Consider the following 23,993-nt stretch of genomic DNA (forward strand, 5'->3'; position numbering starts at 1 on the left):
GCGAGTGAGAGAGCAGAGAGGGAGGAAGAGAGAAAGCAAGAGAGCGGGAGGGTGCGCGGAGCGGAACGGAGACAGAGCTCGCGGGGATGGGGTGAGAGCGGGAGGAAGCAGAGGCAGAGGCGGAGCGGGGGCGCAGGTGCCTGCAACCCAGGATCCCGGGGCACTAAAGGCTTCGGCTTCGGCCGCGCGCTCAGTCGCTGGCCCAGAGGTGCAGCGAGGGGGGCCGGGGTTCACTGCTGCGCGCCAGGTGCCTGCCCGGGAGGCGGCGCGGGGCTCCGGGGTGGCTGCGCGCCCAGACGCCTGCCCGGGAGGCTGCCCGAGGCTCCAGGGTGGCCGGTCGCCCTCCGGGGAGCCATGGCGGCTGGGGCCGGGGGTCGCCGGGCGGCGGCGGCGGCGCCGAGGGGCTGAGCCGGCCGCGGGCTGCGCTATGGCGGCGCCGGGTTGCGGGCCCTGAGCGCCGGCTGGGGGCGCGCACCATGAACTCGTGGGACGCGGGCCTGGTGGGGCTGCTGGTGGGCACGATGGGCGTCTCGCTGCTGTCCAACGCGCTGGTGCTGCTCTGCCTGCTGCACAGCGCGGACATCCGCCGCCAGGCGCCGGCGCTCTTCACCCTGAACCTCACGTGCGGGAACCTGCTGTGCACCGTGGTCAACATGCCGCTCACGCTGGCCGGCGTCGTGGCGCAGCGGCAGCCAGCAGGCGACCGCCTGTGCCGCCTGGCTGCCTTCCTCGACACCTTCCTGGCGGCCAACTCCATGCTCAGCATGGCCGCACTCAGCATCGACCGCTGGGTGGCCGTGGTCTTCCCGCTGAGCTACCGGGCCAAGATGCGCCTCCGCGACGCGGCGCTCATGGTGGCCTACACGTGGCTGCACGCGCTCACCTTCCCAGCCACCGCGCTCGCCCTGTCCTGGCTCGGCTTCCACCAGCTGTACGCCTCGTGCACGCTGTGCAGCCGGCGGCCGGACGAGCGCCTGCGCTTCGCCGTCTTCACTGGCGCCTTCCACGCTCTCAGCTTCCTGCTCTCCTTCGTCGTGCTCTGCTGCACGTACCTCAAGGTGCTCAAGGTGGCCCGCTTCCATTGCAAGCGCATCGACGTGATCACCATGCAGACGCTCGTGCTGCTCGTGGACCTGCACCCCAGGTGAGCCGTGCCCCGCTAGGGCTCTGGGAACAGCCGCGCGGTATCTTGGTGGGAGTGGGAGGTCCCTAGCCCCAGGGGCTCTTTTCCACTCAGCCTCTGTTTCTTCTGAGAACACGAGGGTGGGGAGAGCGGCCCAGCTGTGGGGCTTAAGGAGGTGCTTAGGGTATCAGCAAACCAGGGCCACAAAAAACGTGGGTAAGCCCATCTATACATCGTTTTTCGAAGCATCAGGGTAAGAATCACAGACAGTCAGAACTCTGTTGGGCTTCTTCATGCTCATTTTCTGTGTTTGTAGCTTTCACTTTAAATGGCACATGGGAAGTCCGTGGTCTTTGTTCCCGTTAAAAACCTTCAAAGTGTTTGATTCTGGTCCTGAGAGGGCAGCCTCGAGGCTTAGGGAGCTCCTTAAGAGCTCTTCAGACCCAAGTGTGTCGCTTCTCTGAGTCTTTCCCTTCTCGGGTGTGTGGCGCCGACTCTGTCTCCCGACTCTGTGTGTGTGTGTGTGTGTGTGTGAATTCTGATGGACTCGAGCTGCATCCTTCCCTGTGGTGGGCCCTGAGGGGTGGGGCGGGGGCTCTTCCTGCCCTCCCCGGAGAGCACTGTCCAGTGTCTGCCGGACTTGGTGCCTAAAGGCTCCTGCAGAAGGAGTGTTACCCCAAGGCTCCTGGGGATGAATCTGCCCCTACCTCTGTCCTCACATTGGCTGCTGCTCTCAGGAGGGCAGATGGAGCTGGGCAAGCATGGGTACCCTCTGGCAACCCCTGCCATCCGCAGGAGTCTGTCAGAGAGAGAAGGAGGGAACTCTTAGCTGCGCTGTCCTGAGCTCACCTCGGCTTTCCCCAGGAGAATAGGAAATCGAGGAGGGAAACAGCTGGCAGCGTCTAGACTCTGCTATTTTACATCCTCTTGTCCCAGGGGAAGGCAGGCTCCCCCTCTGTGTCTTGGGACCCTAGATAAGGGGGTGCTGGGGTCCAGATGGTATGGCAGGTGAGGCAGGCAGAGAGCTCCGACAGGGCCAGCAAGGGCCCTCCATATGAGAGAACCTGGGAACCCAGGGGAACCTCGGGGCAGAGGAAGCTGTATCCTCTGTTGGATATGTTCCACACCAAGATTAAAGGGGACAGACTGGAGGTATCAGGCTGAGCATTCTGAGTATTTCCTGCATGAGAGCAGTAACAAGCAGTCCTTGACCTTCATGGTGCTGGTACATTGAAGGGCAAGTGTGCATGTGTTCATTGTCCCCTTGAGCACAGCCATTCCTGATTGCACACTGGACCAATCGTCCAGCCACAGAATCCCCACAGATTCAGGAACAGAATGTACATGTGAGTGACTGAGAGCTCATAGATACCAGGACATGTAAATGTGGGAGCTCCACACACAATCTCATGTGTTCACACATAAACTGTATATGTACCAGACAGCTGGCCATGTGTACACAGGTTTACAAGAGTGGCATGCGTGCATTCTGCCACAAAGACATACACTGGCTCTCACAGCACATGTCTCTGCATGGTTCAGTGTCCTTCAAGGAAATATTTGCAGCCACGATTGCAGAGCTATTGCCCTTTCCATGACTCGGGGCTGAGAGGGTCTTCCTTAGAGGGTGCATCCTTAGCACTTGGGCTGGGACTGCTCTTAGAAGATGTAGGGCAATGTCATTTAACTCCCGAGACTGAAGACTCCTAGAGCGGGCCCTCTCACCATGAGTCTAACAGCGGAGGAGGGTTGGGCTGGGAGTGCAACCAGTTCTTATTTAGAGCAGTACAAACTGCATTCCCACTCTTCCTCCAACTTCCAGAAGAGGAGGGGCCATGGTTCCTGTTCAGCCTATTTGGGATGTAGGGCCAGCTCCACTCCTGCAAATCCCCCTGGCTGATGCCAGGCCAGACACTGCAGAGAGAGTCCTGGGGTCTCAGGAGTGGAGGCAGCTACTCTGCTCCCCTTTGATCTCCCCTCCACTCCTCTGGGAGGACCCTGATCTCTTCTTAGCCCCAGGCCGCTTTGAGGAGCCCCTGCTCCCAGCGCCCCGGGACCCTCCAAGCCCAGTCTTGTTGGAGAGAGGAAAGACTTCTGGAGCCGGGGTTGCCATCGGCCAGTGCGAACAGGCCCCCCGGTCTAATGCTCCCTGAGGTCATGGAATAGTGGCGGACCTGATAGCACTGCCCCTTCAGTGAAGACAACTTGTCCTTCTCTGAGGCGCTGATCTCCACCAAGCATGTGGAAGGGACAACACAGGAGGGGACAGTCAGTCCGCAAGAGACCCTGACAGCCAGTCCACCAGCTTCTATCTTGGCAGCACTAAACTCTTCCTCCCTACAAATGAGCAAGTACAGAGCTAGCTCAGTGGCTGCCCCGGGCACCACCAGTCTCAGGCAGTAAGCCTCCTGGGGCCATTCCGTGCTGAGAGCCTATAGAACCTGGGAGTGCTGGTCTTGGGCAGCGGGAGCCGGCTTCTCCCTCTGGACAGCCAGGGCAGAAGCTGGAGTCTTTGTTCACTGGAAGTTGTGTCAGCCTCCACACTGATAGCCTCCTGGGACTTAATTACAAAGGATCTGTTTTGAGGACCCAGGGTGGCGTTTGTCTTTGTCAGGAAGCTCCCTGGTGGTGTCCGCTCTACCTGCGGGATGTTTGGTATGATAAGGAGCAGTCCTCACCCCTTTGCTTCAACCACCTCCAAAATACCCAGGACCCTCTCTTCTTAATTCAGTCTGGGACCCTGGCCCTGGGAAGCATTCCCTACTCCTGCCTTTCTGTGTTGATTTCTTCAGTTACATTTCTGAAGAAGTTTGGAGTTTCTAATGTTTGTTAGACACCTGGTGCTCCACCTGAATGAGCAGCATTCACTTCTCCCATACCACAGCTGGGGACTAGTTAGAGGCAGCCCCTCTCCCTGGTGCTCCCAGACATGGCAGAGCAGGTGGACCCCAGGGCGTGGTTGCAGGGACCTTGCTTTTCCCTGACTCACTGGCTTGGCTTAGTGATTTAACAGAAACAGAATGTTGATGATGAGGTCTCAAAAGGGAAGCAGTGCCAAACCTAACTGGAGCTTCCTGTGAGGCTCCCCCAGGCTCTGCTGGGTCCCCCAGCATATCCTCCGTGTCCTGTGAGCAAAGTCTGCAGATGTTGGCTGAGTAGCTGACTCTAGAGGGTGTCAGAATTGTGGCTCAGCAGACAGAAACTACACTGTACCCTAGACTTTATAGATGAGAAAATGAGAGACCCAATTTTCAAGGAGAAGAGAAGCACTCTCCTAATTCAACAAATCTAGAAAGTGTCTCAAGCTAAGACTCACAATCAGGTCTGTCCCTAAGAGTTATGGATGGAGCAAATAGTGCAAATGGAGGCTCACCAGCTGTGCATATAGACGTTCTACATTAAGCTTACAAACTGTTACATGAAACGTGTTCTGCCCTCCTACCTTGGTGAATATACCTTTATAATGACCGGCAAGGCTGGTTTCACGTTTAGAATTCTCAGGCTCCTTGGGGATCAGCCTCATATGTGCTGGGAGAGCCGAGCTGGCCCACCTGTCTTGCCTACCACCCCAGCTCTACCCAGTACCACGAGGGGCCTCCCTTGCACAGGTGCACATTGCAGGTTGCACACCCACATTCCATGCACGTGTGTTGCTCACAAATACCACCTCTCAGGCGTCTAGCTGGGCACACAGGTGGCACAGTCTACCCTCAGGAGGATGGGACCAGGGGAGATGCCCACACACATCTTGCAGGCAGGATGAGGGCATTTGGGCAAAGAATTCCATGTCTTAGGCATTTAGAGCTTGGTTTGAAATAGAAGGTGGGGGCTGTGGGTAGGCACATCCACTTACCCCTATGAACTCTTTATCACATGGGGAGGGATGTGGGACTCTTAATGTGCAGGGCCCAGGGCAGGGGTCCCTCTTGCTGGATTTGAGGGCCAGACTGCTTATGCCGGTGTCCTGACCCCAAACTCAGGGCTCTTGCCCTCCGTTAGTCAGCTTGTTCCCTTGCCTTAAAAGCCAGAAAAACCAATCTGAGTCACTCCCCAAATACTCAGAGCGTGGGCTCTAGCTGGACTCCAGTGGTCTAGGGATCTTTTAGGACCCAGGCCTCTTGTGGAGAGCAGGGAGGTGTCTGTGGATGGAAGGTTTTAGCTGAGATCACCTCGTTGATTGACTTTTCAGATATTCCTGAATAGTGCCATCCCCTCTGCCCTAGGACTGGAGCCACTGGGGAACATCTCTTCAACCTCACATGTCACAATGCTGGAGGGCCTGTCTCCTTTGGTCTCAAGGAAACTGTTGTGTCACAGCCTCGGGACCTTCCCCCTCCCCCACTCAGCCACACCGACACACATGCTCGCACTCTGGCTGAATGTACCTGACTGGGTTGCCTTGGGAGAGCTTTGAGTCTCACACCCTCTGCACCACAGATCCCGCCTGCAGGTCTGAGGACCCCGGGTATCACCACCAGGCCCTGGGATGTTTGAGAATGCCCACCTCTCAGTGATTCTATGGCAGGCAGTGGGGTCTCAGGGAGTCAACCCAGAACCACTCAGGAGACCTGGGAGGAGGCCTGCCTCTGTCCTGAACTTGCTGTGTAAACTTGGGCATGTTGTAAACTTCCCAGTCCTCAGTGTTCTCATCTGAAGATAAGTAAAATAACAGCTCACAGGGCTGCAAGATTTCAAGGAGCTCAGTTTTGCAAAGCTATGGAGGGGGAAAAAAATGACAGCAAGTGCAAAGTGATGTTGTTCTGGGAGCGGATGAGCTGTTCTCATACTGTGCTTAAATAATAATCATAATAAGAAGCAAGAGGGCCGTGATGTTTCCCTCAGAGCCTGGGGGCCGCTCTGCCTTGCTTACCTCTTGCCACCTCCCTGTTCTCACCTGGAAAGCAGGAGAGCCCCAAACAGAGGAGATGGATTTATCATTTTCTTTCAAAAGATTTCAGGAAAGGAGTGATGTGGCTCCCGACTAGGAGCACTGGACTAGGAATCAGTGACTGGGTGCTAGCCCCACATGAACTGCACTCCCTGAGTGGACAAATCACTCTCTCTTTTGAGCCTCAGTTTCCCCATCTGTGATCTGGGGTGCGTGGATGAGCTGACCTTTCATACTATACATGACTGTGGGATCTAGCTGGTCTGTCCCAGAGCAGAGGCATGACCAGGCCCATGTGGATGTGAGCCCCAGGCACAGTACCCACTGTATAGACACCCTTTGTGCTCCACGGCAGGCCCAGTGTCATTAAGGTTAGGAAACCATGTCCACCAGGTCCCTGGAGGCCCAGAGAGGGTCACAGAGCCAGCACGAGCATCAGATCTCCGCCTCAGACCTCCTGACTCTTGATTCATTCTTACTACACCTTTGACACAGTTTCTGGTTACAGCTGTTTCTGTCGAATGCATGGGGCAGGAAGAGAACTTCTGCAGTGGGGGAGCTCTGTGGTTTTGGAGGTGGTGCACATGGCCCCAGAGTCAGAAGGTCTGGGTTCAGGTCCTGCCATCACCTAGAGTGACCAACCATCCTGGTTTGCCTGAGGTGGAGGAGGGATTCTCAGATCTAGGCCTTTCCCTTTAAAAACTTGGATAGTCTCCTGCAAACTGTTCAGGAACAGTACCAGATCAACTGGAACAATTGGTCACCCTACAGCCACCATTTTCCAACTGTATGATCTTGGGCCAGTTACTTAACTCTTCTGTGGTTTATATCTTCTCATCTGAAAAATGGGGACCGTGATGATATCAATCCCTCACTCACATACATGTTGTGAGTTTTAAATAAATGAATAATCTCCCATCACTGTTTCTAGTATGGCACACATATTATAGACTCAAGAAATGTGGGTTAATTAATATTAATTTCTAGAAATTAATTAGTAATATTAGTCGTGAGTAATACATTTTCAGCCAGGACAAAATCTGTTTATACAAAGCCCGACTCCGGTTCTTAACTCTTTAAATTCCTGGAAATGCAGAAGTCAGGGGGAGAAAGTCTTTGAAGAATTTTAGGAGGCTTCAGTCTAAACTAATATGAAATTGTCCATCTGTGATAGGAAATATAGTTAAGAGGAGTTTTGATTAAGTATCAAAATCATAAGTCTCCTGGCAGGCAGGGAAGGCTGCCCTGGCATTAGCGATGTACATGAACCTGGCTCATGAATATTCTCTCCACTGCTTGCATTTTTTTAACAGACTGGCCTATTTTTGGAGCCAGACCACTGCAACTCAGGCCTGGCACTGCTAAGTTATCTTCACTTCCTGGGCAACTGTGTCCACAGTCTTCTTTCCTGTTCATTTTTGATCCTCTGGAAAGGTACCACAGCAGAGTGGAGCAGAAACAGGGTTACAGTTAGAGGCATAGGTGGCTCTTAATTCCATCTTTGAAGCTATGTCCCTGATTCCTTGGGGACTTGGGAGTGTCTTAGATTCTTCAAGCTTGGTCCCTGGAGGAACCAAATGACTCCTCCTTCAATGACCCCATCATGTGGTGTCTGTAGCTCCAGGCAGAGGTGAGGCTGTGGATGGAAGAAGTAAGGTTGAAGACGTGGAGGAAAGGAAGCCTCATGCCACAAACTGTATGACTGGAGTCCAGGCTGCCCCAGGTGAAAAAGATTTGAGTCACGCACATGGGTTCAAATCCTGCCTCCACGTAAGCAAATCATTTGGCCTCACAGAGCTCATGCTTTCTCCTCCTCCTCCTCCTCCTTCTTCTTCTTCCTTCTTCTTCCTTCTTTCTTGTTCTTCTTCCTCTTCCTCCTCCTCCTCCTTCTTCTCTTCCTCCTCTTCTTCCTCCTCCTCCTCCTTCTTCTTCTTCTCCTCCTCCTCCTCTTCTTCTTCTTCTTCCCTCCTCCTCCTCTTCTTCTTCCCTCCTCCTCCCCCTCCTCCTCCTCCTCCCCCCTCCTCCTCCTCCTCTTCCTCCTCCTCCCCCTCCTCCTCCTCCTCTTCCTCCTCCTCCCCCTCCTCCTCCTCCTCCCCTTCTTCTTCTTCTTCTTCTTCTTCTTCTTCTTCTTCTTCTTCTTCTTCTTCTTCTTCTTCTTCTTCTTCCTCTTCTTCTTCCTCTTCCTCTTCCTCTTCCTCTTCCTCTTCCTCTTCCTCTTCTTCTTCTTCTTCTTCTTCTTCTTCTTCTTCTTCTTCTTCTTCTTCTCCTTCTCCTTCTCCTTCTTCTTCTTCTTCTTCTTCGACAAACTTTTGCTGTTCTTGCCCAGGCTGAAGTGCAATGACGCAGTCTCAGCTCACTGCAAATTCTGCCTCCTGGGTTCAAGTAATTCCCCTGTCTCAGCCTCCCAAGTAGCTGGGATTACAGGAGCCCACCACCACGCCCTGCTGATTTTTGTATTTTTGGTAGAGACGAGGTTTCACCGTGTTGGCCAGGCTGGTCTCGAACTCCTGACCTCAGGTGATCCACCTGCCTCGGCCTCCCAAAGTGCTGGAATTACAGGTGTGAGCCACCGCGCCTAGCCAAGCTCACGGTTTTCACTGTAAACGAGGGGAGGTAAAAAGCTGCCTTGCAGATAAAACACATCTGCCAGGATTGATTGTGGTAAAGACAATAATTCGAGATACTACTTAGAGAGTGGGGCACTCTGGAGCCAGCCCATAGCAGATGGTCAGTGAATGATATCAGCAATAATAAGAGGTAATGTTTAACGTTTCTTTGTACTGACTTGGGCACTGTGCCGGTGGCTTTGTGTGCTTTACACATGGAATGCATTCCATGCGTCTCTGTGCTTTATGCATTTAATTCTCAAAGCAGCCTCTTGTAGCATCTTATTACATTATGTGTAATACACTAAAATATATGATGCATATTATTATTTTACACACGAGGACCTTGAGGCTTAGCAATGTCATACTGCTTGCCCAAAATATCTACAGCCAAGAATTGACCCTGGGTCTTTCCGACTCCATAGTCAAGTTCTCACACTAGAGACTGCTGCCTGTGTTAGTAAATAGTGCCTCATCCTGACCTAGCAAGGGTGCCCTGTAGTTCACCTTCTCTCCTCTCTCACCTACAGTGTGCGGGAACGCTGTCTGGAGGAGCAGAAGCGGAGGCGACAGCGAGCCACCAAGAAGATCAGCACCTTCATAGGGACCTTCCTTGTGTGCTTCGCACCCTATGTGATCACCAGGTAAGCCTGATTGGCAGGTGTGTGGTGGGACTTTGAAGAGCAAGGCAGGGCCCAGTGGCCTTTAGCAGTGGCAGCCTCTCTTGGTCACATGTTCTTCTGCAGGGTGTGTTATGAGGTACAAGAGTGAACTTGCCAGATTTAGTGAACAGGAGGCTGCACGCTTTTCCTCTCCACCCTCGAATTCTTTTGGATTCAACTCAGAACCCAAAGGGTGTGAAAGACTCTCTCCCACTCGATTTCTAAATCACATAATTAAACCTTTTATCCCAGGCTTCCAACCCCCAGGAGGCCCTAAAGAGGAGAAGGTGAGAGAAGACGGAGGGAAGCATCATCTTCCCCAAACCCCAGCTCCCCACATCCTGATTCACTGCCACTGAATGCAAGACAGCCCAACCCCCAGGCATCCCCAGCCCAAACACCCAGGTCAACAGCAAGGTCACCTGCCACCTGCACAAGGAGCAGGTAGCATGCTCTGTTTCCAGCCAGGTGGGCATACCTGTCCTATGGCTCAGGGGCTCTTCCACTGTTAGGCCAGGTGCTGTGAGGCTTTTCGTGTACTCTCCCAGATCTCCAGATCCTCGAGCCAGCCAAGGTTTCAATACACTAGCCTTGGGCTGTGCGTCTCTCAAGCCAGCTTGCTCTAGCTGCAGCACTCCCCATATGTGTTAGCCAGAAAGAAGGAAAATATGTATTACCCAATCAGTTTTGTGCACTGGAGGGAAAATAAAAACTCCACAACTTTGCATCTAAAGAGGGTTAACTAGATGAGAAGTTGACAATAGAAAAGGAACTTTGATGGTTATTAGAAGGTGGATATGGAAGCTTTCATTGAATCTGGGAAGCAGAATCTGTGCAGGGTGTGTGTGTGTGTGTGTGTGTGTGTGTGTGAAAGAGAGAGGGAGAGAGAGAGAGAGAGAGAGAGAGAGACCCAGGAAAAGAACAGATCCCAGCTGCCAGCAGCCCCCAGCATCCTCAGTTGCAGGAACCACACGGGGTCCCCCATGCCTCACCATCATTCAGCATCTTGCACGCCCCAGTGAAGAGGGGGCCCTGTGGACAGTTCGCCCCTGTTTCCTCCCATTTGTCCTTACACTGAGCTGAAGCATGATTTGCTCTGGCCTCTGCTGCTGCTCCCAGTTCTTCTTTCTGCCATCCAGGAGGCTGTCCTCTACTCCCAGGAACCTCTGTGGATTGCAGACACTGGGCCTGACTTCCTGAGACCAGCTCCCCTCTTCTTTTCCCCAGATAGACAACTCTGTGGCGCCTTCCCCTGTCTCCTGTGGCTGCTTTCTCTAGGGGAGATCTAGTTAGCCTGTGTCTCGCTTTGAACGTGGGGCCAAGACCTGTCTGCAGGTCTCTGGATGGGTCTGACCGGAGCAGAACTATTGGTTCTTCTTTCTAGAACTGTTCACTAGACCTCAGCACCACTGACATTCTATGCCAGATACTTCTTTGATGCCATGGCTGTCCTGGGCATCATGGGGTGTTCAGCAGCATCCCTGACCTCTACCCACTGGATGCCAGTAGCACCTCCTAGTGAGGCAGGGGTACCTCCCCAGGTCCCTCTAAATTTTGATAACTAAAAATGTCTTCAGACATCACCAAATGCTCCCTGGAGACCAGAATCACCCCTGGTTGAGAACCACTAGTCTAGACCCACCACATCCAGCCAGGAAGCCAGAGCTTACATCATTCAGGGATTTCCACAAGACACAAAGCCTAGGCATGGCAACAGAGGAGAAAGGATTTCTGTTGCTCCCCAAGGGAGGCATAGGAGAAGACTTAGCAGCATGACTCTGGAGTGTGCCTTCCCAGAGCCCAAACCCCAGCTCCCCCACATCCTGCTGTGTGACTTTGGGCCAGTGATGTGGCCTCTTTGGGCCTCCAGAAGAGAGTGCAGTGTTGTGAGGATCTAAGGACAGGGACCATGAACATGCGGCACATGCCTGCTGAGGATATCTGTGGTCTTCACTCTCCTTCCTTCTGGCACTTACAGCACCATCCACGGTGCCCCTGCCCCGGACTGGCTGCTGCAGCAAGAGGGGATTTGATCCAGTGAGGGAAGGTGCATCAGACAGGGAGGGCACACAGATCCCCTCCTCTTAGGTCACAGAGGACGGGCAGCCGTGGGTTAATGAGGTAAATGGGAACCCTCAGAGGATAGGTGACACGGCTCCAACTTCAAACTATTGGACTTTTCTCCGGCTTAATTTCCTTTCCCAACAACATTTTCCATTTAAAAAAAAAATTACAGCCGGGTTCTCTCTCACAGTGCCCAGGAAGTAATGTTTCAGTAAAATGGATGATAGATTACAACTCAATATGCTCCCTCCAAATGGATTTGATGCATCTCGGGTTTTAAAAACATTCACAGAACAGTTCATCCTCCATGGAGATGAGCAGCAACTTACCTGGGAAAGAAGCAATGCCCAGGAAACCTCATGAGTACAAAATATGTCTCTGGCAAAACCCCGCCAGGCCACCACCCTGGCTGCTCTTGCCTTGGCTTTCTCTTGTGTGTGGAGGAGCCATCCTAAGAACACCCCCTAAAATGAGCACACACACCCACATTCCAGTTCGGTGCGTCTCTAGAGCACCTTTTTTGCGGAGCATACAGGAATCCCTGCAGCGGAGGCATGGGTTGGTATGACCCCAGGAGTTCCCCTCTCTTGGGGACATTGACCTTGTAGTCCTCTAACCCAGATGGAGCACCGTGTCATGCGAAAGGCCCAAGCTCCACAGGTTCTGGGGCAGAAATGAGCTCTCACGGCTGGGGCTTCACGGACAAGCCTTGTGAAGTGGGCCTGGCTGTTCAGGGCGACTGTCCAGGGAGAAGGGACAGCACGAGCCAGGTCTAGAGCTGTGCTGTGCAGCACGGGGGCCACCAGCAACAGGTGGCTACAGGGCACTTGAAACATGGCCTGTCCAAATAGATATGCTATAGGTTTAAAAACACATGAGCTCTGAGACTTAGCATGACACACTCTATACATGAAATTAATACATTTTTGGCCAGGTTCAACAGCTGACATCTGTCATCCCAGGGCTTTGGGAGGCCAAGGTAGGAGGATTACTTGAGGCCAGGAGTTTGAAACCAGTTGGGGCAACATAGTGAGACCTCTTTCTCTGCAAAAACATTTAAAATAATAACTCGTAATTTTATATAGAATTCATAGTGAAATGATAAAGTTAAATAAAACATGTAATTAAAATTAATTGCACCTGTTTCTATTCACTAGCAGAACATTTCAGGTGACACCCGTGCCTGCCTTCTCTCTCTGTTGGCCCTTGCTGGCCTGTGGTCAGGGACGTCTGGGGTGCGAGGTGTGCCAGTGCCCTGCTCCCCACCCCCCTCCTCCTAGACCTTGAGCTGCTCATATGATCCTTCAGTGGCCAGGACCTCCATGTCATCCACTCTAAGAGGATGCACAGAACTTCCTCCTCCACCTTTCTCTCCCATCAGGGCCCTGCTCAAAGTCAGGGTTTATCTGGGAATGTTTCCTGAGCAGTCAAATCAGTGTCTTTCTCCTTGGGGTCAGGAGGACTGAAGGGAGGAGACATCAGACCCTGAAACAAGGCAGCAGGGAGAGGAGTGCAAGGCAAATAGAGCCTCCTGGTGGGTCCTCCTGCAATCACACCCCTCTTGGAGCCGCCTGACCTTGCCAATCCCTCTACCCCTACATGGCTTCCACAATGTCCAACCAGATGCTTAGACTTTAGGGTGACCGGAAGTCCCCCCCAGGCACATCAGATGGGCTTCTGTGAATTTATATTCACTGCACCAGGGGCCATCTGAACCCCAGCTGTGCATGGGCGCGGCCAGGACCCCATCAGAGCTCTACTTCCCCTGCCAGGATATGGACTGCCAGGCTGGGCAGGGTGCAGAGGGGACAGGATTAATCTCACAGCCACCTCCAGGGAGCCTGATGCAAACTCTTCCACCTTCCTTTGAGTCAGGGTTGAGAAACACATTGCTTGTGAGGAGAAGCCAATCAATGGTAAGGAATAAGCAAGATCATCCTGCAAAGCATTCAGCACAGTGTGAACTTATCATCCATGCTGGAATCTGGATCACTGACATTTCCAGTCACAATTTTTTATTTTTCTGCTGTTCTTTTCAAGACGATTTCCAAGTATAGAGATGACCGGTCTCAGAAGAAGCTGAAGACACACCTCTGAAATGTAGTTGAGGATTTAACTTCTTATAGAAAATGAGTCCTTGTGGAGAACCAAGAGCCATGGGTTTTGGAAGCAAAGGATCCCCTAAGCTATCATCTCATGCAGGGAGGGTGAGCTGGTTGCACCATGGAGACCAACTTGAACCCACTGCTGGTGACCAGCAGAGCACTGTGTTGAAAGCAGTTCTGAAGCCAGGCTAGGATTAGCAGGAAAGTGCTAGGAATGGCTGGGAGAGGCATGCATGCTTGAAGTTTTTCTTGGGTTTGCCAGCTTGGCTTTACCTTAGAATTGCCTGGAGAGCTTTACATCCAAACTCATATCTGGACCTCACACTGAACCAGTTCAGTTAAACTCCCTCGGTGTGGGGCTGAGCATGGGTGACTTTAAGGCGCCTCCGATGATTCTAATGGCCAGTGTGCTGACAGCCATGTCTATTGCATCCCAACCCATTTTACTGCTGGAGTAAGTGAGGACTGGGGTCAGGGAGTGTTGGAATAATTGCCCGGAGCTACGCATCTAGTTGGCAGCGGAAGTGGACTTCCAACCTCATTGGGCTCTCTACCCGTCCTTCAGGCTCTCAGAGGCCTCTGGGGAGTCTTTGCAGACCCAGCTGTCCCCTCCTTTCTTGTGTAGGTCTGTGGCTGTGGCATTAAAGCTCATGGCATGCAGGGAGTGCTCCTAAACCCCTTCCCCAAGATCCTCTACCCACTCCCAAGGCAGATCTTCCAAGGCTTGCTGAGTGAGTCATACTCCTAGACTCCCATCAGCCCACTGCACTGCAGCTGCAATCGTGGACTGCGGCCCTGGGGCAGGCAGAAGCCTGGGGAAACAGCCAAGGACAGGTCCTGGATGGCTGGACGGTTCTGGAGCTTCATATGGAGGGAGTCACTTCCTACAGGCTCTCTCTCTTCTTTATTTTTTATTTTTTTTGAGATGGAGTTTCACTCTTGTTGCCCAGGCTAGAGTGCAATGGTGCAATCTTGACTCATCGCAACCTGCGCCTCCTGGGTTCAAGCCATTCTCCCACCTGAACCTCCCTAGTAGCTGGAATTACAGGCATGTGCCACCACGCCCAGCTAATTTTGTATTTTTAGTAGAAGCGGGGTTTCTCCATGTTGGTTAGGCTGATCTTGAACGCCCAACCTCAAGTGATCCACCCACCTTGGCCTCCCAAAGTGCTGAGATTACAGGCATGAGCCACCATGCCCAGCCTAGGCTCTCTTGAGAACAGCCGCCTGAGCTGCATCCCTCCAACCTGCCAGGTGCTCGGTGGTGGCGGCTCAGGGGCATTGAGCTCAGCTGCAGCCCCAGCACTAAATAGGCAACACAGAAGATGTGGGAGGTGTGAACCCTGTTCTAGGTCAGATCCCTGAGACAGGGGGCTCCTGGCTTAGATAGGATGAATGGGGACCAGGAGGCAGCCCTTGGGTGGAGCTTGTTTGAGCTAAGAAGTGTATTACTGCAACAGGTTCAGCTGGATCTGACGTGGCTGTGCCTTCCACAGCACTCTACAGTTTGCTCAGATGTTATTCTCCTGGGCCCTAAAGTGCCCCCAAGAAATGGACTGGGTGAGCTATGTGAGCTCCACTCTGCAAATGGGGGCACCAAGGCTCAGAGAGGAAAGACACTGCACGGGTCATTTAGCTGGAGAGACTCGGGGAACCGGGCAGCGTGAGCCCATCTGCAGATGCCACTGGGCAGCTTCAGGGCCCCCTGGGCGGAAGGATGTCTCCCTTGCATGCAGCACCTCCTCATTGTTCTCTGCCTCCTCACTGTCCATAGAAATAAACATCAAAACCCACTGAGGCAGTGACAGGCTGATCCTGGGGAATTCAGAAAGGAAAAGTAAGGACAAGCTCTATCTCCTTAACTAATTCAGGAAAGTCCCTTCATTTTTAATCCTGTAAGTCCTCACTCTGTACCTGAAGCTGTACCAGAGCTGTCCTGATACCCTCTGCACCTAGTTAACATTCTCTTGGTTTGTTTGTTTGTTTGTTTGAGACAGAGTCTCACTTTGTTGCCCAGGCTAGGGTGCAATGGTGCGATCTCAGCTCACTGCAACCTCCACCTCCCTGGTTCAAGTGATTCTCCTGCCTCAGCCTCCCGAGTAGCCAGAACTGCAGGCGTGTACCATCAGTCTGGGCTAATTTTGGTATTTTTAGTAGAGAGGAGGTTTCACCATGTTGGTCAGGCTGGTCTTGAATTCCTGACCTCAGGTAATCCACCTGCCTTGGCCTCCCAAAGTGCTGGGATTACAGGCATGAGCCACCGTGCCTGGCGCTAACATTCCCATTTTATAGATGAGGAAACTGAGGCTCAGTCAGGTTCCAGCCTTCCCCAATTCCATCAAGTGACTCGGCCTCAGTTCTAGTGTGGGTCTGCCTGAAACCAGCGCCTGTGCCCAGCCCCTCACAATGCACCACTCTGCTTCTCCTCTCAGTAGAAGCAGAGGTTCCTACTTTCCTCCCACAGGTGTGTGGGCAGACACGTTGAGGCATGACCCACTCAGAAGTGGAATGCTGCAGTTTCTGAGATGATTGAAACCAAGTTGTTCATGTGTCATATACACCCTTCATTGAGCTGTCAGCACAGAAACTAATATTCCCCACAACTCCCCAGTGACTGTATCTAGGCAGTCAGCCTTGCTGCTTTCACCTGCCTTGTACCTTATAAATGGAGATGTGTCAAGAGCATAGGTTGACGTCAGATGGCGGCTGGAAATGCTGGGAGCTGGGAGGCCAGGATATTGAGGAAGAGAGGAGGATTCTGCTGTAACATCTGCCACCGCTTTGAGTTGATGGAGAAGATCCCACTGGCTGGGCAGGGGATTCCCTTCTCTTTGTACCCTATCTATTCACATTTGCCTGTTAACTTTCTCAGATAGGAAAGCATAATTCTTGGGTCAAGTGTTTAAAAGAACCATTCAAGTGTTCCTATAGGTTATCAAGCTTTCTATTGGAGAGCTTGAAGTCTTTATAACCATACCTGTCACTTAGCGAACACCTGCCAAGCACCTGGGGCTATCAGCGCATACCTTGTTGCATCAGGGACAGCTCTAACAAGGTAAGTGCTAGAATCCTAGTCTCACAGAAGTTCAGAGAGCTGAGATGAGTTTCTCAAGGACATATGGGTAGTGAGTGACCGAGCCAAGAGTTAAAGGTCAGTGTCAGGCCAATTGGCTATAACTCAGCCTTTAGGCCATGCCACAACTCCAAAGACTGGGGCAGGCACTGGAAACACAGAGAAGCCACATGTGTATGTTTTCGGCCCAATTTCCAGTAGGCCCACGCGTAAGTACCATGGCATGAACTCAGATGGCCTCCAAGCTCCTGTGAGTGAAGCAGGCATTGAGTTTCTCTAGCAAAATTGGTAGGTTCTCCTGCAGTCATCCCCAATCTCCCATCTCACTGACAGCAGTTTGTGTAGCTGGAGTTCCCAAGAGACCATCAGCGCTAGTAGCCAGAGCCACTGGCGAATGCAGTTGGCATCTTAGAAAGACAGGACATCCAACTCTACCAGCCAAAGAGCTGCCTGCACTTGCGTACTGGGGCACACAAGGCCACAGTAGGAAACATATTTGCAAAGCTGCACCTTCACTCTTAATAGAAGTCTGACACCTCCAAGTCACAGTCACACTGTTCTGTGTCCTCAAAGCCGTAGGTCACAGAGGACTTTTCCCAGAGTCTTTGAGCAGGGTCTGCAGATCCACAACAGGTTCTCATCCAAAAGCTCAAATGACATATTTTCTGAATTAAAATCCACATGTCTAGAAGCATTTGTAAGGCTATGCTCTCCACAGCGATCTACGCTTACAAATAATTGTGGTTGTCATATATTATTGGAATCAGGCTTTGAGGCACTTGAAAATCTGACAGCACCATTATTGTGGCTTTTCAAAGTCAGGAAAACGTGTAGATGGGAGAGGGGTCTCATATGTAGGGGATTCCCGAAGATTGATATTTTATTAATAAAATGACTTCTCCATTCTGTCTCATGAAAATTTAAAGCATCAGCTTATTACTTCAAATATGCAGGTCTTCAAATATGCAAGCTGAGTTCTCCAGAAGTCTTAGGAAGACACCGGGCTGGTTGTCCAGGGAATGTTCTGTGGCCCATGTTGTATTGCATTCAGTATACAATGTGTGTGTGTGTGTGTGTGTACACATGTGTATGTATGTATGTGTGTGCATGTGTTTATGTGGATGTGTGTGTGTGTGCATTTGCATTTATGTATGTGTGTGAGTGACAGAGAGAAAGAGAAAGAGAGAAGAGAGGAGAGATGATGGTGGCATAGAAGGTGTAAATAGAGGGTGCTAATTTGTCACTGTAAATTCAGGATTTGAAAGTACAAGGGCTTGATCACACTGAGGAACAGGAACCTGAGTCAAGGAGGCCGGTGGGGCAGCCTGGCACCAGGAAGGCACGTGGTTGCCGGCATCCGCCTTCCCGTTTCAAATCCTGGTTCCTGCATGTTCAGGCTATGTAGCTTTGACACTTCTCTGCCTTGGTTCCATCTTCTGTACCATAGAGAGAGTGATATTGGGGTCCTGAGATGGTCTCTGTGAAGCAGTTAAGGAGACACAGAGCCCCTGGGGGCCCACAGGAGGTGCTGGGTCAGGGGCTACAGGGGTTACTGGTCCTGTTCTCACTTTGGAACTTGCTTCCCTTGGGGATTCCCACTGTGAAGCAAGATCAGGACACTGGTCTCTCCAGAGGCTCAGAGAAGGCCTTGGAGTTCTGGCAGACATGCCTCCCTCCTCCCTCCCGGGACAAGGACTGCCTAAGCTGCTGGGTGGGAGTGTGAGGTCCCCATGGATGAGGAGCAAGGATGGGCAGCTTCTTGTCTCCATCAGCCCTGGACTGTGGCAGCCAGCTCAGATGCGCCAGTGACCCACATCAGAGGGGTTTGTTACTGGACTGTGGCAGCCAGCTTAGACGTGCCAGTGACCCACATCAGAGGGGGTTATTACTGAGAAAGGAGGCATGGCTCCATGGGATATTTCCCTAGACAGCTATCAGAACATAGGGGTGCAGGCACACAGGGTTTCGGGGTCTGGCAAGATCTGTGGGTATCTGCTCTGTGTGTCACCCTAAGTCAGAAAAACACACATCTCTGTGCTCTGCTTCCTTTTCATCAACAAGCTCTGTGCCCCGCAGTGCTTTCTATCCTCTCCAAACCTACACACCCCGGCTTACATAGGGGCTGGGCTCCTGTGTCAGAATCCCCTGATGTGCTTAGAAGAGGGGATCCCAGCCCTTTTCCAGCTCCGTCCCCTCCCCTTGCCTGATCTGCTGACCAAGGGTGTGGACCTCACCCCAGGGGATTTTCCCGGGGAGCTGGGTCAGGGCAGGCACGTGTGCCTTTTGAGCACAGAAGCATGGATGCTTCCCCCTGAATGGAGCCTCATGCTCCAGAGAGCACATGGAAAGTCATCTATTGCTCAGTGGAAGGTCGGGGGAGGTGGCAGGCAATGACGATTGTGGGGAAAGGTCCTGCCTTCTCGTGGGTGGCAAGGGGCAGCACCCTGCTCCTGGGGCTGCTAATCTTTGTCAGATCTCCAGGGTTGACCTTGGCATACATGGGCTCTAGGAGCGGGGCGGGGCTGGTTGATGCTGTTATAGCCAGGGGTCCCCAGAACAACCACACAACCACACAGCCTCCCCTGCTCCCCATGGGGTTCTTCAGGGGGCGTCTTGGTTTGCTAGGGCTGCCGTAACAGAGTACCACAAACCGAGCGGCTCTAACACAGAAAGACCTCTCACAGTTCCCGAGGCCCGAAGTCCAACATCAAGGTGTTGGTTCCTTCCGAGGGCTGTGAAGAAGAGCTCACTCCACCCATTCCCTGAGCTCCTGGTGGTTTGCTGACCATCTTTGGGTTCCTTGGCTAGCAGATGTCTCACCCTGATCTCCACCTTCGTGTTCACATGGCGCTCACCCTGCATGTGCGTCTCTGTCCAAGTTTCTGCCTTTACGGGAACACCAATAGTACAGAATTAGGGGCCCGCCTTACTCCATCATGACCTGATTTGTATCTGAAACAATCTTATTTCTAAATAAGATCACATTCCGACACTAGGGCTTAGGACTTCAACATGTGAATTTTGGGGGGAGACGCAATTCAACCCGTAAGAGGGGCCATGACAAAAGGAAGCCAAGTCCTGCTCTGTCAACACCTGAGCCCAATAACCCCTCACTGCGGGACTCTCGGCCAGAACTAATCAGGAGACAGGGCCTTACACTAGAGACTTCTGCTCGGCAAGCTGCCTCCCTCCCACGTCCCGTCCTGAGACCATCCACTCACTTTGACTGCGGAGGGGAAGGAGGGAGAGGGAAAGGCATTAAACAATCTGACCACATGGAGGAGGAGGGGCTCCCTTTAGCACACTGTGACCCTGCCCACTAGTGACATGTGACTGGTCAGAATCATAACGCCCCTTTCCTGGGGGGAAGGGCACCAGGAAGGGGTGAGCAGAGCTAGATCTGGCAGGAAAACATGGGCTGAATAATCCCTCTCTAAAAGGTCATCTGGAAGGGATCTGGTGCTTATCCAGAAGCCTGCCCATATCTGGAATTAGAAAGAAGTCGTTGTGGCAATATGGAAACCCTTGCCTCTTCTCATCAACAAAAGGAGCTGGGGGCTGTCGGAGCTAGTGTGGATCATAGCCAGCAGCCAGCCACAGCAGGCACAGGGAGCCACCTGCATGGGGCCATGAGAAAGCAGCTCAGCCAGCCACAGCCGAGCCTGGAGGGGGCATTCCAGCTACCCCCCGCCAGTGGCCACTGGCAGCAGCGTCCAGGCCTGTATTCAGCCAAAGCATCTCTTTGCTTGGAGGCCCTGACAAAGGCCAGACATTGACTTTTCAAAGCAGAAATTGTCATTGTGCACAGTGAGGAGGGGCAAGGGACAAAAGTTCCAGACAGCATATAGTGACCTCATGGAAAAGGGGTTCTTGGAGCCAGAAGGGACCCCAGAGCTTCCTTTGTCATGTCTGCAATGCTGAGATTCACATCTTGGCATGGCCACTAGCCAGGACTTGGACTGCAGTTAGATGGAGCTGGGCTTCCCATGCAGGAGACCCTGACTTGCTGCTCACCTCTCTGAGCCTCGATTTCCTCACCTGTAAAATGGGAATAATGATTCTCATTCTGCTGGATAATTGTACAGTTAGGGATTGTACACACAAGTGCTTGGCCCAGAGGAGACATTCAACTGGGAATTATGATATTTGAGCCAGGTGGAGAGCTCAGACTTGCCATGAAATCTCTGAGAAGCAAATGCAATAGATTTTACCTCTTTATTATCTAAATGGTGAAATTTTAGATTGTCCTGAATGATTTTATTCTGTGAAATCTACAGAGCCTGCAAATAACAGTTTCGATCTTGCTGGACGGTTTGATGATATCTGGTTCTGTTAGTAAATCCTTTTGGGAGAGCCAAAATGCTAAGCCTGAATTTAGCAAATGTATAAAGAACTATAGACATTTTGGAAAAGCAATTTGGCACCGCATAGCAACAATGTGTTGGCATTCAGCTATTTCATTATTATTATTAGGTGTGAATTCTAAATTCAGGGTTTTTTTTTTTTGTCCCTTTGAATTCATCACTTCTCAAAATAGATTTCTTAAAAGTATAGATTTCCTAAATGTTCACAGCTCCATTTCCCCATTCAGGCTCCCAAGCATATGAGAGGAGACATAGTCACAGTCCCCCACAGGGTCAGAGGGCAAAGGTAGACAGTGGTGCTGAAAATAGAATGCCAACTAGAGGGGCCTCAGAGTGGACTCCTTGAGAGCCTGTTCCAGAAAGGGGCATTTCTGTGGAGGATCGTGGTCCACAAGCTTCCTCCTCCTCCTCTTTGCCAGCTCTACAGCCCAAAGAAGGCTTAAGCATAAACAACTGAAGATAGCAGCACTGAGTTCCAGCTCAAGCTCAGTTCTTTCTGTACCTGGGTCCTCACCTGGGCAGTTCCCGAAGCTGAGAGCCACCACCACCTTCTATCTGCAGGCACTCTAGGTAGAATACAGGTACTAGACCCCCAGTCAGAGGGGAGTATAGGTGCTGCAGCTTCCATGGCCACTGACTTGCTGTGTGATGTCTGGCAATCCCTTTCCATCTCTGGGCCTCAATTTTTTTCATATGACGACGGGTGGAGAGAGTGATATGTGATCTCCAGACTCTCTCCCAGCTCTGTGGGTCTTTTCTATTTCATGTTAATGCTGGATAATGTCCAAATATGGCCAAGGGTGCTGGACACACTTGAGAGAGTAAATGGCCTGATTTGGGTGGAGGGTAGAATTCTGTTGAAGGCTTTCCCTGAGCTCATAACATGGTATTAGCACCCTCGCATGGAGCTGTCTGATGGTACCGAGAGGACTCCAAGATACATGGGCTGTGTCTTTCCCTGCCCCTCCCCCAAAGAATGAGGGTCCCTTTAGGATCCCCTGATGGCGGCTATCGTCGAAGACCACCAGGATCCCAACCCAGGGAACAGGACTTCGTGGCCAGCATTGTTTCCTGTGCATGACATACTTTGAGCTTTGCAAAATGTTTTCACAATTGTTCTCAGCCCTTCCTCCCATGCAACCTCCTTAGGAAGACAAAGCCAGGATTGGAAGCCAACAGTGGGACCAGACTCTTCTAGTGAAAAGATCATTGACACGATATTGTCCCACCTTTTTGTTTTTCACATGAGACATACAGGTCCAAGGAGTGAACAGAGGTGCCGAGGGCCACATGACAAGTCAGCAGCAGAGCTGGCGCCAAAGCCAGAACAGCCAGCTATTAGCTAATAGCTGGGTTCTCGCTGCAGCTTGGATTTCAGAGTCAGACAGACCTGGGTTTAAATCCTGTCTTTACAATTACTGGCCATGTGACCTTGGGCAAAATATTTAACCTTCTGGGACATCTGTTTCCTTGCATGTAAAACAGAGATGGTCATATCTCCCAGGGCTCAGCAAAATCACCTATGGAAAGTGCTTAGCACAGTGTGTAGAATAAAATACAGCCTGGAAAATGTTCACTATCATCATCGTTATTGGTGTAAACTGTTATCATTGTTATTTGAAGAGGCAGTCTCAGATAAATTGAGGGTTGGGCTGGGAAATTGTGGTCCACAGGGCACAGACAGGCCTGGTCCATGGCCACTCCAGGCGGTGCCTAGCTGTGTCCTCATTAACAGCTTCCCTGTCTCTCTGCAGGCTAGTGGAGCTCTTCTCCACCGTGCCCATCGGCTCCCACTGGGGGGTGCTGTCCAAGTGCTTGGCCTACAGCAAGGCCGCGTCCGACCCCTTTGTGTACTCCTTACTGCGACACCAGTACCGCAAAAGCTGCAAGGAGATTCTGAACAGGCTCCTGCACAGACGCTCCATCCACTCCTCCGGCCTCACGGGCGACTCTCACAGCCAGAACATTCTGCCGGTGTCTGAGTGAAGGACCACGCTCCTGCTGAAGAGTTTAGAATGAGGCAGCGGTGAGAAGAAGGGAGGGAGGGCGTGGGGGCCCCTGGGTGGACACCACCAGCCACCAGTCCCTGGCACACCCAGTGATCCTGGTTCCCTGGCTTGTAGGGGCTCCAGAGCCTGCTTCCTGGTTCCTCAAGGGCAGACATTGGACACTCACTATTTGTCACCAAAGGATGACTGTGGGCCGTGTGCTGGCCTTTCTTTCTAAGAAGCTCCTTTGAGCTCCTGGACTCACCTGAGGCTCCCTGGGGGATGACACTCAGTTCTGTCACTGTCAAGGATGCAGACAGCTGATGGTAGGTGGGGAGCACGGTGTCCACCTGCCTGCTGACCACTAGGCGCTACTCCATGCTGAAGAAAAGTGACAGTCTCCAGGGGACATTTCAGCCATGCTGAAAGGGAGGCTGGCAGTGGTCATTTGGCCCGGATCTAACGTGGCACCTCGTCTCCACAGGGTAGTGACGGCTGCTTCAACCCAAATATTATTCAGCTGGTACTAACGACATTGTGCCCAGCTGGGACTCTTGGGCTCTGTGCCTGAGGGAAAATGTTTCACAACTAGTGGCTGCCCAATTGCTGCTGACCAGTTGTCTTAGAAATGGTCAATTGGATTCCACTTTTGTCCTCTCCTTCCCCCAAAAGCGAATGTTTGTGTGTGCGACAATCTCAGCATGAAAATGGTTTAAATAGGCTGGTCCTACATGTATTAGGTTCTTTCAGGTTTGACTGGGAGGTCACCTTTTTCTGATTTACAAGTCCCAATTGTTGGAGCTCAGTAAAGGCAGGAGGAAGGTGGCTGGTTAGTCCCCCGCTCCCCGTTTGTGACCTGAATTTACAGGAAGTGTTTCACTTTGTCTTATGTATCTTGTCTGGCATGTCCTGGGAGATGAATGGGCAAGAACTGGCCTGAGCAGGGATTTTTGCCTTGATTTTAAGTCACTGGGTTCCATTGTCCTGGCACCTCCATTTCCTTAGTTTCTGTAAACCTATTAACAGAAAGTACAGGCTGTTCAAGGTTATCAAGAAATTGCCCTGTGCTAATGATGAGACAGTGAATTTCTTTTTTTTCCGAGATGGGAGTTTCACTCTC

At 51.9% G+C, this 23,993-nt stretch overlaps 2 protein-coding genes across 3 annotated transcripts in view; one reads left to right on the plus strand and one right to left on the minus strand.

Moving 5' to 3' along the window:
* The window catches only part of CPXM2 (carboxypeptidase X, M14 family member 2), a 246,824-nt gene that overhangs the window by 19,074 nt on the left and 203,757 nt on the right, over nt 1-23,993 (minus strand). Inside the window, exon 14 of one of the 2 annotated variants that reach the window (XM_077947808.1) lies at nt 22,460-22,886. The exons of the other annotated variant lie outside the window; for it this stretch is intronic. Coding sequence (XP_077803934.1) covers nt 22,825-22,886 — 62 coding nt within the window. The 3' untranslated portion in view covers nt 22,460-22,824. Of the gene's footprint in view, nt 1-22,459; nt 22,887-23,993 lie in introns of those variants that run through there. 2 annotated transcript variants of the gene reach the window in all.
* Nucleotides 438-22,953, plus strand: GPR26 (G protein-coupled receptor 26). The gene is given in 3 exon segments (NM_001265705.1): nt 438-1,144; nt 9,148-9,261; nt 22,640-22,953. Coding segments are annotated over 3 exon segments (1,014 nt in total). The 5' UTR covers nt 438-476; the 3' UTR covers nt 22,872-22,953.

This window comes from Macaca mulatta, chromosome 9 (assembly GCF_049350105.2).
Source record: "Macaca mulatta isolate MMU2019108-1 chromosome 9, T2T-MMU8v2.0, whole genome shotgun sequence".
In the NCBI taxonomy this organism is placed as follows: Eukaryota; Metazoa; Chordata; class Mammalia; order Primates; family Cercopithecidae; genus Macaca; species Macaca mulatta.